The following is a 17,976-nucleotide window of genomic DNA, read 5'->3' as shown; positions in this document are numbered from 1 at the left end:
TTTATTAGGTGCTATGAAAACCTGTCACCTATTCTGCCCAGAAAATACCATGAAGTGCCATGATTGCCCATTAAATATTTTAAATTATCAATATTTAGAATTATCAAGACCTTTTTTACCCTAAAAGTTAGAAACAAATGAGACCGAAAATGCAGAGAGAAAAATGTTTTTTTGTCTTTGAAATAACCAAGACCATCTCTTTCCTGGGGCTACTGACATGCCCAGTGAAATTTACAATCCTTTTTACACTTATCAGGAGGATAATCGTCACTCAGTGTCATGAAAAGGGGATCACTGAAGTTTCAGACCCTCTTTTTCTGTTACTGTTAGTGTGACATGGCAGCAACCCATGCTCCTGCCTGAGTATTTAATCAAGGACTCTCTTTGTTTTGAAATGTGCAATAAAAAGAATGATTAGATTCAATTTTGCACATTCAACATTAAATATAGTGGACTCTTTCCCTTCAGAGCTGATTGAATGACATTCAGATTCCTGAATGTGAAAAACACTCTTTTTCCAAACGGGCTCAAATCAAGTCCAGAGAAAACATCTTTATGGCCTGTGGGGAGAATCCTTGGACTGTAAATTGTGAATAGACAGTGTACTCACGGTTTAGCTCAATTCTCACACTTTGTGGTCAGACCAGTTAGATTCCTTATTTGCAAGTTACAAATTAACTTGAGACTGCCAATAATTACAATCTGTGCTAAAATAAATGGACACTGGACTGTAAATTACCCTAATGAAAGTGTCCTATCTCTATCCACACCACAAAAACACAGTCATTAATAAGCTGAAATGAATATGTAATATGGCAGGAAGCATGAGTTATTTCAGGTTGTGCCCACATTATTGCCTGCCCCTTTGTTTATTTCATGTGGTAGCATACGACAGAAATAAAGCACAGTGTAAGGAATTCTAATTTCTAACTAGGAAATACTGACTAAAGTCCAATTAAAGCCATTAATTTTATAGCTTATTGTTTGCCAAAGAGGTCAAGATACATAATGACTAAGCATTATCATGACTTATCAAGAATGAAAAAAGCAAGCTCTTGGCCTTAACATAACTCGATTGGATGGTATGCTTGAAAGTAAAATTAATGATACTGTTAGGGCTGGAATTAGATAAAAGTAGCCAAAAGGAACCCGAGGCAGGCTCCAGACTGTCTCAGCAAGGAAGATAGAAAGTACAGAAAGTACAAAGAGTGCTGAACAAGATAAACCGCCTTGCGCATGACCTTGTCCTTGCAGAAATGTATCCATTGTTGCAAGCAGAGAACATAGCCATGTGTGTTCTCTCGGAATAGCCAATTGCTAACAGCTATGTCTGCTTCTGTATTTGCTTGTTTGCTCACCCCAATAAAAACCCCAGGCTGTAAGCGCCAGGCGCGACTCTCATCTGCAGCCATTTTGGCACCCGTGTCTCCGGAGGCACCTCGAGAGTTCGCCCCTGCGCAGGTAAAACTTTGAAACTTTGGCCAATAAAGTTCCATCATAAACTCCTGAAGGCTTCCGACATTTGTTGCTTGTATTGGGGTATGTTACAATACCAGCTACAAATCACCCAAGTGTGGTAGTCACACAGTCAGTACAAAACATTCAGTTGCTTTTCCCTTTGCTTTCTCTTTTGAATCTTTTGGGTTTTTTTTGTCCTGGTTCATTCTTGACACTTTAAATCTAGTTCTAAAATGCCATAATCAGCCCTTGCCTGGTGGCTCAGTTGGTTGGAGCACTGTCCCATGCAGCAAAAGCTGGCAGGTTCATTCTCCACTTGTGGTGTGTCCTGGAGGTGACTGATAGATGTTTCTCTCTCTCTCTCTCTTTTTCTCTGTCACACACACACACACACACACACAGGTGCTTCTCTTTCTCTCTCTCTTTTCCCTCTCACTTGCTCTAAAAATCAATAAACATATCCTCAGGTAAAGATTTTAAAAAAAAATTTAAATGCCACAACCATCTCCTAACTTTATTGGTACCAAAGATTCTTAACATATACAACCAATAGCAGCCTGATAATTCAGTTGATTTGTGTGTCTAGAATTATCCACATGTTTATCATAACTCTTCAATTTTCTTTTGAATTTTCCATCCCAAATGATAGTTGTTCAGTAAAAAACATGCCTTAGTAAGCTGAGGATTTCAGAGGGATTCCTGAGAATTGTGTTAAGTTTACCACTTCCTAGGTATAAGCAAAATTTCAGTTTCTATTCTCATTAGTTTTGCCATGAATTTGCAGGCATTTAGACAATCTGCATCCAAAGCTGTCTACATGTGGTCCTCACCTGTCATTCTAACCATATTATCTTCTGTTAAGGAGAAATAAGACCCTGGAACAAATATTAGGTACTGAGCAAATATTAGGTACTCAAGCAAGGATCCTGATCCAGGCCTGGGATGAGATGCTGGGCACTGGGTCTGTGTCAGAAAAACAGAATCTCAAAGTTCTGGAGCTCGCAGGGAATTTCCAGAATATACATCTTAGTTGAGGTTCCAAAGTAAGACTTCCCCTTCTACACATCTCTCACTTTAAAAACCAGCAGAGTGCCCCAGATTTAAGGCAATAAACTTGTATTCAGTGTGGAAGGGGATGGTTGATTAAAACTGGGGAGTGGGGAAGAGGGAACAAAGAAAAGTGGAAAAACACTAATAAATGTTTCAATACCTTTTACAGCTGGAAACTGGTAAAAAAAAAAAAAAAAGGCGCTTGTGGTACATTGTAAATGCTGCCCTGGTGCTTGGAGCAAACCAGGGACCATGTAAAAGGGTTTCTGGGAGAATCAGCACACTCGGGCCCTTTCATGAGGCTCACACACAGCACTGCTGTTCCAGCCACACTTTTCATGCTGCTCCAAAGCTGACTCTGAAATGGTCATTTGTGCGATGTATGTGCAAAGTAAACGTCCATCGCTTTGGCTTTTCCTTTCCTGCTTTCAGAAGAGCTTGCTTGTAAAAAGCCTCATTCGCGAGAACATTTCAGTTTTTTCTACTTGCCTAAAATGAAATTAAATAAGCTTCATAATAACAGTTGTGAATTTAGCATTTGAACTTGTAGGTAGGATCAGTGAAGACTGGAATGTGGTTTGGAAAAAAACCCAGTAACTTTTCTTTAATCAAAAGTAAACACCTGCTCGTGCGTCATCCGCAGTCACAAAAAACTCAGAACACTCAAATACCCAAAACTCTGAGAGTATTGTACAAAGCTATATGATAACACAGAGAAATTAAGTGCATCATTATACTGTCAGCATTAAATATTTTTATTCATCTGTGTCAGCTACACGGTGTCTAACTGTAACATATTCATTCATTCATTCATTCATTCATTCATTCATAGAGTGTCAAAAATGGATAAGCCAGAAATATGGCTTTCCTGGCAGAAGGAAGAACATGCATAAGCTGCACTGTCTAAAGTGGTAACTGTTAGCTACAGGTAATTATTTGAAATGAAATTTAAGTTAATTCAAATAAACAATCCAGTTCCTCAGTTTCATTAGATACCTTCCAAGTGCTCGGTAGCCAGACATGACCCATGTCTACTGTGGTGGAGAGGACACATATGGGACATTTCCATCACCACAGAAAGTTCTACTGGGCAGGGTTGGGAGGGGGGAGAGAATATTAAAATAATCTGACAACACTGTTTAAAAACAACTTTGAATAAACTACATTTGTTTGTAAGCCCCAAAGCATGGTCAAAGAACCATTAGTGACCTCATAGTATTTTTAAAAAGTGTGTGTGAGGTAAACTTTTCTGAATATCTCTGATAATACAGTACACAATGTTTGGGGTTGAATTAATGTTATATTAATGTGCTTCAAAATTTTGCTTATGAAGAACCTGAAGTCACCACTGAAATATTGGTAATCTTCCCTTTCATATGGTTTCTGATTGGGAAAAGTGGGAGTGGTTCGGGAAGATAAAAGCCTTTGTCTTTTTGTGGTGGTTTGTATATAGAAATGTTTAATTGTGCCAAAAGACAAAAAGATTCTTCCTTTTTTTTATCACACATGTGTCTCTACCCAGTAATGACTTTGAAAGTGCCATCTGAGTACTTTTTCAAAAACCTCAGTAAAGAAAATCAAGGGTCACTTCATTGTCCTGTTTGCTGAAGTAAGACTATATGCTTATTTAGTCTCTTACCTTCTCTCTTGGTTTTTTCTTTTTGCTCAATCCTCTACCCACTAACTTCCCTCCCACCACCTGTCATCCTGCTCTCTATCTTTGACTCTGTCTCTATTTTGCTTGTTAGTTCAGTTTGTTCATTAGATTTCACATATAAATAAAATCATATGCTATTTGTCATTCCCTGACTGTCTTATTTCATTTAGCATAATGTTCTCTAGGTCCATCCATACTGTCAAAAAGGGTAAATTTTTTCTTCTTTTTTCCTTCTTTTTTATGAGTGAGTAGTATTCCATTGTGTAAATGTCCCATAGCTGTTTTATCCACTTGTCTACTGATGGACACTTGGGCTGTTTCCATATATTGGCAATTGTAATGATGCTGTAATGAATGTAGGGTTCCTTATGTTCTTTCAAATTTGTGTTTTGGGTTACATTGGATATATTCCCAATGGTGGGATCACTGAGTCAAAAGGTAGATCCATTTTTAATTTTTTGAGGTATGTCCATACTACTTTCCACAGTGGCTGTACCAATCTGCATTCCCACAAGCAGTGCAAAAGGGTTCCCCTTTCTCCACATCCTCTCCAGCACTTGTTGTTTATTGATTTACTGATTATAGCCATTTTGACAGGTGTGAGATATCTCATTGTGGTTTTACTTTGCATTTCTCTGATGTTTAGTGACATTGAACATCTTTTCATATGTCTATTGACCATATGTATGACTCTTTGGAACAGTGTCTATTAGGGTTCCTTGCTCATTTTAAAATTGGGTTGATTATTTTTTTGATGTTGAGTTGTATGAGTTCTTTATAAACTTTAGATGTTAACTCCTTATCAGATGTATTAATGAATATGTTCTCCCAATATGTGGGTTGTCTTTTTATTTTGTTGATACTTTCCATGACTGTGCAAATATTTTTTAGTTTAAGGTAGTCCCACTTGTTTATTTTTTTCCTTTGTTTCTCTTGCCTGGGGAGATATATCTGAAAAAAATTTCTATGAGTAGCATCTGAGATTTTGCTGCCTATGTTTTCTTGTATGATCTTTATGGTTTCAGGTCTAACATTTAAGTCTTTAATCCATTTTGAATTTATTCTTGTGTGTAGTGTAAGAAAGTGATCTAGTTTCATTTTCTGCATTTATCTGTCCAATTTATTGAATAAACAGAATTAATTGAATAAACTGTCTTTAGCCCATTGTATGTATTTGCTTCCTCTGTTGAATATTAACTGACTATAAGGGTATGGGTTTGTATCAGGGCTCTCAATTCTGTTTCATTGATCTATGTGTCTGTTTTTATGCCAGTACCATGTTGTTTTGATTACTATGGCCTTATAATATAGTTTGATGTTAGGTAGTATCATTTTTCCAACTTGGTTCTTCTTTATCAGGGTCACTGTTGCTATTGGAGCCTTTGGTAATAGCATGAATAATTTTGAAATATTAGTTTTACTTCTGAGAAATACACCATTTGAATCTTGATAAGAATTGCCTTGAATCCATAGATTGTTTTGGGTAGTATGAACATTTTAATGATGTTAGTTCTTCCTATCCATGAGCACAGTGTGTGCTTCCACTTATTTGTTTCTTTTAAATTTATTTCTTCAGTGTTTTATAATTTTCTGAGTACAGGTCTTTTATATCTTTGGTTAGATTTATCCCTAGGTATTTTATTCTTTTTAAAACAATTGTGAATGGGATTGTTTTCTTAATTTCCCCTTCTGTTAGTTCACTATTGGCATATAAAAATGCAACTGATTTCTGAATATTAATTTTGTATACTGCTACTTTGCTGAATTCATTTATCAGTTCTAGTAGTTTCTTGGTGGAATTTATGGGGTTCCCTATGTATAGTATCATGTCACCTGCAAATAAAGACAGTTTTACTTCTTCCTTTGTAATTTGGTTGCCTTTTATTTCTTCTTCTTGTCTGATTGCTGTGGCTAGGATCTCCGGTACTATGCTGAATAAGAGAAGTGAAAGCAGACTTCCCTGTCTTGTTCCTAATCTAAGAGGAATGTTTGTAAATTTTGCCCAATGACTATGATGCTGGCAGTGGGTTTATCATATATGGCCTTTATTATGTTTAGGTATATTCCCTCTAACTTCCACTTTGCTGAGAGTTTTTATCATTAATGGTGCTCGATTTTATGAATAGCTTTTTCTGCATCCATTGATAAAATTGTGTGGTTTTTATTCTTCAATTTGTTTATGTCATGAATCACATTTATTGACTTGCAAATATTGTAACATCCTTGCATTCCCAGAATAAATCACACTTGATCATGGTGTGTGATCTTTTTGAAGCATTGCTGTAATCGATTTGCTAATATTTTGTTGAGGACTTTAGCATCTATGTTCATCAGCGATATTTGTCTTTAAATTTTTTCTTTGTAGTGTCTTTATTTGGTTTTGGAATTAGGATAATGCTGGCATCTTAAAATGAGCTAGGGAGCCTTCCCTTCTCATGAATTTTATGAAATAGTTTGAGAAGGAGAGGTGTTAGTTCTTCTTAAAATGTTTGCCAACATTCACCTGTGAAGCCATCTGGTCCAAGGCTTTTGTTTGTTGGGAGTTTTTTTTTATTATTGCTTCAATTTCATTAGGTATAATCTGTCTATTCAGATTCTCTGTTTCTTTCTGATTTAGTTTTGGAAGATTATATGTTTCTATGAATTTATCTATTTCACCCAGGTTGTCCAGTTTGTTAGCATATAATTGTTCATAATATTATCTTACTATCCTTTGCATTTCTTTGGTGTCACTTATTATTTCTCCTCTTTTGTTTCTGATTTTATTTATTTGGGCCCTTTCTCTTATTTTCTTGATGAGCCTGGTTTAAGGTTTGCCAATTTTATGTTTTTAAAGAATCATCTCTTAGACTCTGATCTCTTGTAGTTCTTGTGTTATTTTTTAGACTTTACTTCATTTATTTCTTCTCTGATCTTTATTATTTCCTTCCTTCTACTCACCTTGAGCTTGTTTGTTGTTCTTTTTCAAGTGTTTTAAAGTATAAAATTAGATTTTTTATTTGAGGTTTTTCCTTTTTTTTGTTGTTGAGATGGGCCTGTAGTGCTATGAATTTCCCTTTTAGGGTTACTTACCCTGTGTCCCACAGATTTTGATTGTTGTGTTCTCATTTTCATTTGTTTCAAGGTATCTTTTGATTTCTTCCTTGATTTCATTTTGACCCAATTCATTGTTTAATAACATGTTATTTAGCTTCCATGTTTTGTGTGGTTTTCAGTGTTGTTCTTGTGATTGATTTCTAGTTTTATAGCATTGTGGTCAGAGAAGATGCTTGAAATGATTTAAATCTTCCTGATTTTATTGAGATTTATTTTGTGTCCGAGTATCTGGTCTATCCTAGAAAATGTTCCATGTGTACTTGAAAAGTATGTATATTCTGCTGCGTTGGTGTGAAATGCTCTGAAGATACCAATTAAACCCATTTGATCTAGTGCGTTGTTTAAGGTCCCTGTCTCCCTGTTGATTTTCTGTGTGGAAGATCTATCCATTGAAGTCAGTGGGGTGTTAAAATCCCCACCATGACTGTATTTCTGTCAGTCTTTCCCTTTATGTTCATCAAGATTTGCTTTACATACTAGGTGCTCCTATGTTTGGTGCATAAATGTTTACTAGGGTTATAGGGTTATATCCTTTTGTTGGATTGTCCCCTTTATCATTATGTTTTTTTCTCTTACTATAGTCTTGGTTTTGAAGTCTATTTTGTCAGATATAATAAGTATGACTGCTTGAGCTTTTTTCCTTTCCATTTTCATAAAATATCTTCTTTTCATCCCTTCACTTTTAGTCTGTGTTTATCTTTTGATCCAAGGTGGGTCTGTTGGAGGCAGCATATGTAATGGTCTTACTTTCTTACCCATTCAACTACCCTATGTCTTCTAGTTGGAGAATTTAAGCCATTTACATTTAAGGTGATTGTTGAGAGATATGTATTTAATGCCATTTTATTGTTATACTATTTTCCTCTGTTTTTTTTTCCTTTCTCTTTTTCTTCTTTTCTTAAAGCAAGCCTTTTAACATTTGTTGCAGTACTGCTTTGGTGTTAACAAACTCCTTTGGCTTTTTCTTGTCTGGGAAGCTCTTTATTTCTCTTTCAACTTTACATGGTAGCCTTACTGGGTAAAGTAGCCTTGGTCATAGTTTCTTGCTTTTCACTATCTTGAATATTTCACACCACTCTCTTCTGGCCTGAAATGTTTCTGTTGAGAAATATGATGACAGTCTAATGGGTGCTTCCTTGTATGTAACTACCTGCTTTTCTCTTGCATCTTTTAACATTCTTCCATTTTTTAAGGCTTCTCATTTTAATTATGATGCATCTTGGTGTAGTCCTCTATGGATCCAACATGTTTTGGACTCTCTGAACTTCCTGGACTTGTGTGTCTTTTTTCTTCATCAGATTAGGGAAGTTTTCAGTCATTATTTCTTCAAAAAGGTTCTCAATCCCTTGCTTGCTCATCTTTCTGGTATTCCTATGATACAGATGTTGTTATACTTCATGTTGTCCCATAAGTTTCTTAAGTTTTCCTCATTTATTAAAATTCTTTTTTCTTTTTCCTGCTCTGCTTCAATGATTTTTTTCTAGCTTGTTTTCCAAATCACTGATTCTTTCCTCTGCTTCATCTAACCTACTATTTATTCCTTCTGGTATTATTTATTTCAGATATTGCATTCTTTATTTTTGTCTGGTTCTTTTTTATGGTTTCAATGTCTTCTTCCATGCTGTTGATTATCCTTATAATCATTACTGTAAACTATTTGATAAGTTTCTTGCCTCCATTTCCTCTAGTTCTTCTTTTGGAGAATTATTTTCTTTCATTTGGGGTCTGTTTCTTTGTTTTCCCATTTTGGCTGCTTCTTTGTATTTGTTTCTATGTATTAGGTAGATCTGCAAAGACTCTGGTGCAGACCTATGTCAGATGCTCCCTGTGACTGGTCCTGGGCAACCAATTTGGAGCTATCAGCAACCCAGAGCTTGTGCCTCCCTCTATTGTCTTGTGTGTGTGTGCAGAAACAACCAGGCTGCACACAAAGGCAGTCTTTTACCAGCACCAAGCCTGTGGTCAGCTAGAGTCTCAGAGGTCCCAGAGATCCACCTTGCCTGTAGACTTTATGTTAGGCTTAAAGAGTGAAAGTCTTCCAGCTCTACTCTGCATCAGGTCTTAAGCACCACAGAGTGAGGCAAGGGTGATTCCTGTAGGTGGGGCTATTGCTTTCTTTCAGGCTCATGCTACCTGGAAGGGAGTGCTCTGCCTGAGAAACGTGTCCTCTACAGTATAGGGAATGGCTCAGCACAAGGATCCTGGCAGCTGTTCCTTTAGTTCTCTCCCCAGAGCCACCAGCTCCAGACTCTCCTCACATGTCTCTAGTCAGTTCTGCTCTCCCTCTGCCAGAGCCCACAGTACAAAATTTTGTGCATACATTGAATCTTTAGAGGCTCTCTGCATCTCCAGCCATCTCTCCCTGGTAGACAGAAACCCCTGCTGCTTTTCACAGCTGGATTTATCTGAATTCTGTTCCTGGTTGTGGTACTGTAGGCTGGGTAACCCAGGTTGCATTTAGACCCCACCACCCCCCGCACTTCTCAGGGGGAATCCCCCACAGACTGAAATATCCCTCCAGAACTTCAGCTGCTGCCATTGAGAGCTCAACTAGCCATTTTGCGCCTCCTCAGCTCTCCCTACCAGTCATTTTGTGGTGATGTGGTTTCTTCTGCCTGTTGTGGTTATAAGGCTTCTCTGTAGCTAGTGTTCTGTTGGTTATTCAGGATGATTTTTCTGTAAGTTAGTTGTAAATCCAGTTTGGTTCTGGGAGAAGAAGTAGCTTCCACTTGCTCCTCCGCCATCTTGAGTCCTGGCAGGGAAACACTTTTAGTTTTTGCTCATTGAGTATGTTGTTGGCTGTAGGTTTCTTATATATGGCCTTTATTATGTTGAGATATTTTCCATTTATTCCTACTTTGGGGAGAGTTTTTATCATAAATATGTGCTGGATTTTATCAAATACTTTTTCTGCATTTGTTGGTATGATAATGTGGTTTTTAATTTTTCCTTTTGTATATGCAATGTATCATGTTTGTTGATTTGTGAAAATAGTACCATCCTTGCATCCCCAAAATAAATACCACTTGATCATGGTGTATGATCTTTTTAATGTATTGCAGGATCTGGTTTGCTAATATTTTGTTGAGGATTTTAACATCTATGTTTATCCTATCTTGTTTTTTTTTAAATTGAGAATCTCCATCCATCACTCATTTTATTGCTTATCCTTCTATCACCCCAAGAATCCTAAGCCTAGACAAAGAGAAAGTCCATAAGTAATATGTTCTTTAAGTGAATTTAGAAATTACTCAGGAAGAAGTCATAGTAATTACAATGATTATGAAATCCTAAGTTTCAGACAAGGAGATACCATCTATCTGAACAGAATTATATTCAAGCACATGAATTTCCCTAGACAATATTATACTCATCACAGCCTCTGTAACATATAGTTGTATGGATTGTGCAGTGCACAAAAGGAACACATCTAAGAAAGTATTATTCACAGAATAGATATTAGAGATGCAGTACTTATAACAATAATAAAAACATTTTTTTCAGAAGATAGTAAAATAGCATGCTCTAAAAAATCAGTAAAATATGACAATTTTCTGTAGACAGAAAGTGTCTGGTTTATACAAAGTAAAAAAAAAAAGAGTTATCAAATGCTCTAAGTTCTATAGATAAAGATAGTCCTCACAGTAAGTTCAGTAGCTTAGAGAAAAGAGTGGTCACCAATCATAGGGTGAACTAGTCATAGCTTCAGGGAGGGCCTGGCTATTTAAAAGAAGAGGAAATTTTTAATAATTTGTAGTGAAGAAAGCATAGGATTTGGAGGGTTTCTATAGCTCTGTATAATTTTTTTGAACATTAAAAACCTGTTCTTCTATGAGAAGCCTTTTCTGACCATTGGTTTCTAAAAACATATCCTCCCACCATTATCCTCAATCTCCTTAACCTGCTCTCTTTCCAGCATAGCATTCATCATGACTTGATTTTCATTTTCTTATGTATTGTGCCATTTTTTGTTTATTTGTTTACTTTCTGTGTCTTTCACTAGAATGTAAATTCCATGAGACTAGGGTCTTTATCTGACTTGTTCACCACTTTGATCCCCAATGTCTAGAACTGAGCGGTCTCATACAATAACCACTAGTACATGTAGCTATGTGATATAAGATAGAGTTAACTAAAATGAATACAATGAAAGTTGGTTCCATCAGCCACTTTAGCTGTATTTCAAGTGTCAATAGCTACATGTAATTAGTGGCTAATGTACTGGATGGTGCAGATATAGAACTTGTACCATCACAGAAAGTTCTGCTAGACAGTACTGATTCAGAATAGTGGCTGGCACAGAGTAAGTGCTCAGCAAATATTTAATGAATGAGGTTATATCAATGTAGGTTGCTGAACTTACCTCTTTGAGCCTCCTGCTTTCTCACCCATAGGATGGAAAACAATAATTAAAAAAGAATTAAATGAGATGATGAAATGAAATAACTTTATAGTAGAAGAATGTAAGTGATTATTGGGGTAATTCAAGGTTGCCCAGGCTCCTGGAACCCTGGGTGCAAATGTGATTTATGCAAATAGGAAAGATTCACATTTCACGGGCTCTTGCCATTGTGTACATAATGCACAAGTTGTATCCTGATGGCCCTCCTGATGGCTCACGCTGGAGGGTAGCAGAGCCCTTTACTGGCCACTCCTGTCAGCAACTAGCTTGACAATGTTGATAACAGGGCCACGGATCTGTCTCCAGAAGTACTGAGATTCACAATGAAAAAGAAAAAAGTCTACAACTTAAAAAAACTTCAATTCTGTGGTCTGGATTCAACCAACATTAAAGTGTTTATGACTTTCTAGGTGCCAACCGGGACCTAAAGCAATGCTTGATTATCTAATCTTCATGGAGTTTTGCGTCTTCCACACCAACTCAAAGGTTCATCCTTCTCAAGTCCTCCCTTTCTCAGGTTTGCCATGTAGGCACCAAAGCTCAGCAGTAGGTGAATTCCTTAAGAGCACAGCTCTGTCAACTTCTGCCTGTAGCTTTTCTTGCAAGTCCAATCCAGATAACAGAAATCAGTAGTGCAACAGGGAATTTAACATGAAAAATTTGTTCAGTGGAAGGACTGAAAAGCGAAGAGAGGACACTGACATGACATGGTAACATTAGGAGGTGCTACTACCCCCAGGACTTGGGGAAGACAGGGAGATTTGGTGTTGTTAGGCCTAGAGGCTCAGAGAAGGAGCCCCGGGGGAAGCTGGAGGCGCTGGCTGTTACGTGAGAGGTGGTATCTGGCAGGGCCAACAGAGCTGAACACGGAGTCAAAGGAGGTCACTAGTATGATGGCTGGGGTGGCACTGACAGGACTAGCAAGCTAACATTCTCTCCCCCTCTGCCTTCCTGTTTTTCTCCAGCGCCTTGTATTGGTGGGATTTAACAGGAAGGCTGCTTTGACATCACACGCCAGAGTATAGAAGGATGAGTTGGAGCAGAGGCACTCATCCAGTAATAACCATCAAGGGCCCTTCTACACACACCCTTGTACACACACCCTCACTGTCCCCCAAAGGGGAGATGGAACAAAGGCTAACAGTTGTTGTGTCCTTCCTGGGGCATCTGTGTCTGTTCAGGCTATGTCTCACCTAAATATTCATGAACCTACAGATTAAATTATAAACTTAAGCACTACCAACCATCCTTATAGAAAATAACAAGGGAAAAGGAGGAGAGAGGAAAAGCAACGAGATAACATAGAAACACACACATACACATGAAAATAAGGGAAAAAACCACTTGGCTGCTAGTCTTCATTTCTGTTGGTGGTCAGAAGAACTTACTATTGATTATTTCCTTTTCCAAATACTGGTTGCAAGCTCACCCTCATCCAGCATTTCAGCTAATCGAGTTTTTTTGTGTTTTCCCCCTCTAGCTGGAGGGTGGAGGGGGGGTGAACCAAACTTTTATTTTTGAAGGGTATAGAAATCATCCAAAATCCTACCTTTAAAAATTGACTTATTGAGGTAGAACTTACATATATTTATTGAAGTGTATATTTCAATGACTTTTGATAATCTATGCACCTGTGTAACCACCACCATGGTCAAGACACAGAATACTCCTATTACCTCAGATTTCTCCTGTGCCCCTCCTGAGGCAGTCTCCTGCACCCCCACACCCAGAGAACCACTTTAGAATTCTGGAGTTGCAGACAAATTGAATGATAGATATGCCCTTTTGTGTTTGGCTTTTTTCGCTCAACATAATGTTATTGGGACTCACTCATGTTGTCCCAGGTGTCACCAGTTTGTTTTTTCTTATTGCTGAGTAGTAGTGCATTGTATGAATATATCAAAATTTGTTACTCTGTTTCCTATTTGAGTTGTTTCTGGTTTTGGGCTATTATGAATAAAACTGCTAAGAATCGTCCTATACACATATTTGTATGGACAGTTTTTATTTCCCTTGTGTAATACCTAGGAGTGGAGTTGCTGACTCATACATTAAGTATATGTTTCACTTCAGAAGAAACTGCCAAATTATTTTTCTAAGTGATTCTTCTATTTTGCATTCCTACCAGCAATATACAGGAATCCCATTTTTCCGCATCCTTACCAACACAAGGTGTTTTTCATTTTAATCCTACTGGGCACGTAGTGGCATCTCATTGTGGCTTTAGTTCACATTTTCTGTTGACTAATTATGTTTATCATCTTTTCATTGCTTATTGACTATTAATATATCTTCTTTGGTGAACTCTGTCTTCAAATCTTTTGCTCTCTTTAAAATTTTTTTAAAAATCTATTTATCTTTAGAGGGGTGGGAAAGAGAGAGGGAGAGAAATATCAATGTATGGTTGCCTCTCGTGTGTCCCCCGCTGGGAGCTGGCCTGCAACCCAGGCATGTGCCCTGACTGGGAATTGAACCGTAATCTTCTGGTTCGCAGGCCCATGCTCAATCCACTGAGCTACACCAGCCAGGGCTTTTGCTCACTTTTTAATTGGTTGTTTCTCTCTTTGAGTTACAAGATTTCTCTGTATGTCCTGAACACAAGCTTTTAACCACATATGTGTTTTACCAATAGTTTCTCCTAGTGAGCAGTTGGTATTTTTATTTTTCTTAACAGTGTTTTTTGAAAAGCATCTTGGCCACATGTAGAAGTCGTCAGTACTATAACCCTGAAAACTGTTTTCTGTTGATAAATATTCATCATGTTTCAACATTTTTCTATTAAAAACTGCTGAAATGAATTAGTCTGTCTTGGTGTCCACTTGTGAATAATTCTGTAGGACTGGAATCACAAAGCCAAGAGGGTACATACTACATTTAAAATTTTGATGTTTCAAGCACTGTCAGGGGAGGGAGATGGGCTCTGAGATTTTTCACCTTACTGCAAACTAACAAGTTAATGTGTCACGGTTTTGTGGAAGTTGACCAAAGACATGTGACTCCTGGGTTAGAGATAAATGAACTTGTTACTCAGCAGTAGCAATAGCCAGAGTGTCAGCTTATGTTTCTACACCAATTTTTGGAGCCCCCGATACCCTCAGAGTTACATGGAGGGCCAGATGGACCTGGCATTTTCGATGGACCAAGGGCCAGCACTTTTTAAAGCAAAGAGCCAACATTATAGTGAGCAGCAAACAAGCCAGTCCCCTTTCACCACAGGAGTGAGCAGTTATAGGGTAATCACTCTTCGGGTACCTTGACCTCTTTGGCTGCCTGGTTGAATAGCTACAGAAACTGCTCAATATTAGTAGATTGATAACCCTTGGCATCTCGTACACTCAGCAGGAATGCTCAGGGTTCATGGTGACAGCTCTTGCAACGCCCATTATGGTGTTGCAAGAAAGAGGCTTGGTTGCCAATATGAGAATGTCATCAATCTTTGTGATCTTGGCCAATCGGATGGGTGAAGAATGGCATATTAGTTGTGTACTTGTCATTTCTCTTGAATTGAGCACCTTTTCAAAGTGCATTGATAATTTCTGAAACTGTTTTTCAAAGCTTAGTCTTCCCTCTGACATTTCTCTTTCCATGTTTCTGACTGGGGTAAACAAACAAAGGAAAAGCTCCATTTGTCATGAGTGCTGGTGTGGATGTGTTTTCCACTTGAGTAGTAATCATCTTTAACGGGAGGGATGACGGTGGCACTTCCCCTGCACCGTGTGCTGTGTGGACACAAACTGCTGTCTGTCATGTGATGTGCGATTCCCTTTCTTCTTGGTTGCTGGCTCCCAAAATGTTCAGGCATCATGCAGGGTAACATTTCTTTGAAGTAGGAAGTACAGTTCAGATAGCGCCCACCATTCACAACCCCTTAACTCACGGATGTACAATTAAAGTAGGCTCCTGTTTGACAGGTTTATGAGCCTGGAGCTTGACTTTCTGCTCTTCTAAAGTTCCATCTGCGGGGAAGACGACAAGTACCTGTGTAAAGGTATAGTCAGTGTAAACTCAGCAGTAACCGCCCTTAGTTTAAAGCCTAAACTGGGGTGTAGTGAGGAGCTACCTATACCTTTAAACGGGAAATCCTGGTAATAGTTTTCTTGGGGTCCTTTGGGGGTAAAGCCGTGCGGCAGCCTGGAAGTGCCCCTCATACACACTGATTTTAGGCTGCACGGTGAAAATGTGAAAAACAATAAATTACTGGACTCCGAGTGTCTGGCCCTCCCGATTCCTACTGGCATTTCCTCCAGCGGGTCTTGCGGGGTCGGATCCGCCCGCACCCCAGCGCACTGGGGGAGCACCAGGAAAGAGGTGGGGCTCGGTCCGCAACCACGCCCTCCCGGGGGCACCCCGGCCGCCCAGCCTGCGGCCCCAGCCAATCCGGAGTGGATCTGTGCAGCCCCAGTCCGAACCCGGCCAATGGGCGAGGGTCACGGCCCGCCGCGAAGGAACCCTGCGCAGAGCGGTGCCCGGGTTCCGAGCCTGCAGCACGTCCCCGCGGTCCTTCCCGGTCAGCCCGGCGCCAGCATGGCTACCTCGGCGGCCGGCCAGGTGCTCATCGTTGGCAGGTAAACAGCGTCCGCGAGGCCCGCGGGCGGAGCGCGGGGGAGAACAGTCTAGGTTCTCTCCGCGCTGAGCAGGGGCGGTTCCGAACTGTGACTGCGCAGGCAGATGCTGCCTGTCAGCGAGCCCAGATAGACGTGCCAGTCGTTCGGTGTGGGCAACAAAAAGTCTGTCTGCAGAACTGTGTTGTTAACCATTCCCATTGGTGCAAGAGAAAACCAAGATTAAGCAGTTTAAAATTCCAATTTCACAGGCATTAAGGGACCGACATAGGACGAACTCAGCTGGGGGGGGGGTCTGATGGAAGCGCGTTCTGATCCCCACGGAGTCGCGGGGTCGGGAACAGGGGTTTGTCAGAAACTCCCAGTGTGCCTAATTCTTGGGGAGAACGCGCCCTTTCCAGAGGGGAACGCTGGAGCCCAGTTTGCTAAAGTGAGTCAGTTTAACAGCCTAAATTCCAGCCAGATTGCTCTGGTTGGTGCCCCCACTCTTTATTTTATATTTCCTGCTTTTTTTAAAAAAATGAAAAAGGCATTTATGTGTACCTTACCATTGGTGAGCTCTCGTAGCACTCTATCCACGTGTTGATGCCTGCTATTGATAAGTTAAAAAGCACCTTTTGGGGGGTGGGCGTGTGTCCCTTTATGCCTCTAAGGTGTTGGCCTATTTGACGACCCCCCTTTCCTCATCAGTTTTACAGTCCCTTTGAAGGAAGAAGTCAGGATGGGAGTCAGGATGCCTTCTGTCTGCTTTCTTTATTTCTTTTTTTAAAAAGATTTTATTTAGAAGGGGAGAAGAGGGGGAGTGAAACATCGGTGTGTGGGTGCCTCTCGGGCACCCCCTACTGGGGACATGGCCTGCATCCCAGACATGTGCCAGACTGGAAATTGATCTGGTGAAGTTTTGGTTCGCAGGCCTGCACTCAATGCTCAATCCACCGAGCTACATCAGCCAGGACTGTCTGTTTTTTTTGGTTTTTTTTTTTGTTTTTTTTTAATCACAGAGCAAGTGGCGTTAACTGTGCCCTTGTCCTTTCCAGACACCTGGTGGGTATATATTTACTGAAGTGTATATTTCAATGACTTTTGATAATCTACGCACCTGTGTAACCACCACCATGGTCAAGATACAGAATACTCCTATTACCTCAGATTTCTCCTGTGCCCCTCCTGAGGCAGTCTCCTGCACCCCCACACCCAGAGAACCACTTTAGAATTCTGGAGTTGCATACAAATTGAATGATAGATATGCCTTTTTGTGTTTGGCTTTTTTCGCTCAACATAATGTTATGTGAAGGAATATGAATATGTATATCCACTATATATATATATATATATCCCACCCCTTCCCCTGGCACACACTCCCAGTATACTAGGTGTTGTGACTCTGTTTGCCTTTAAGTTTTGATGTCTGGGTGGAAGTTGTACATCTCCCACCATGCCTTGGAGCCGTGTTCTCTCGGCACCTAATCAAGGGGAAAGGAGCACAGTTTCTTCTCCCAGCTGGGATTGGCAAGTCAGTTACTTCTGATTCCTTGAGGGAGAGTGACAAGGAATTAGACAGCAGATGGCAAACTATAATGACCACAGGACTTAGCACCGTATATAAAGTCCCGTCTATACCCATACTCTCTGCATCTCAGCAGACACCCATCTCTGCTTCCGGGGTAGTACTGCTTTCCTGCCCTTCATCCTTTCTCTCTGCTTCCTTTCTTCTCTTCCTCCTCCTTTCGTTTTCTCCCCTGGTCCCTTAG

At 39.6% G+C, this 17,976-nt stretch overlaps 1 protein-coding gene across 1 annotated transcript in view; it reads left to right on the top strand.

Annotated features, from left to right (window-relative positions):
* The first annotated feature begins 15,785 nt into the window (after positions 1 to 15,785).
* Positions 15,786 to 17,976, top strand: part of LOC119058464 (lambda-crystallin homolog) — a 46,120-nt gene continuing 43,929 nt past the window's right edge. Inside the window, exon 1 of the mRNA XM_053663503.1 lies at positions 15,786 to 16,228. Coding sequence (XP_053519478.1) covers positions 16,080 to 16,228 — 149 coding nt within the window. The 5' untranslated portion in view covers positions 15,786 to 16,079. The remainder of the gene's footprint in view (positions 16,229 to 17,976) is intronic.

Source organism: Artibeus jamaicensis, unplaced genomic scaffold (genome assembly GCF_021234435.1).
Source record: "Artibeus jamaicensis isolate MK-2021 breed Jamaican fruit bat unplaced genomic scaffold, CSHL_Jam_final contig_3188, whole genome shotgun sequence".
NCBI classification, from domain to species: Eukaryota; Metazoa; Chordata; class Mammalia; order Chiroptera; family Phyllostomidae; genus Artibeus; species Artibeus jamaicensis.
Note: the sequence above shows the minus strand (reverse complement) of the source record. Positions and strands in the feature narration are given on the sequence as shown.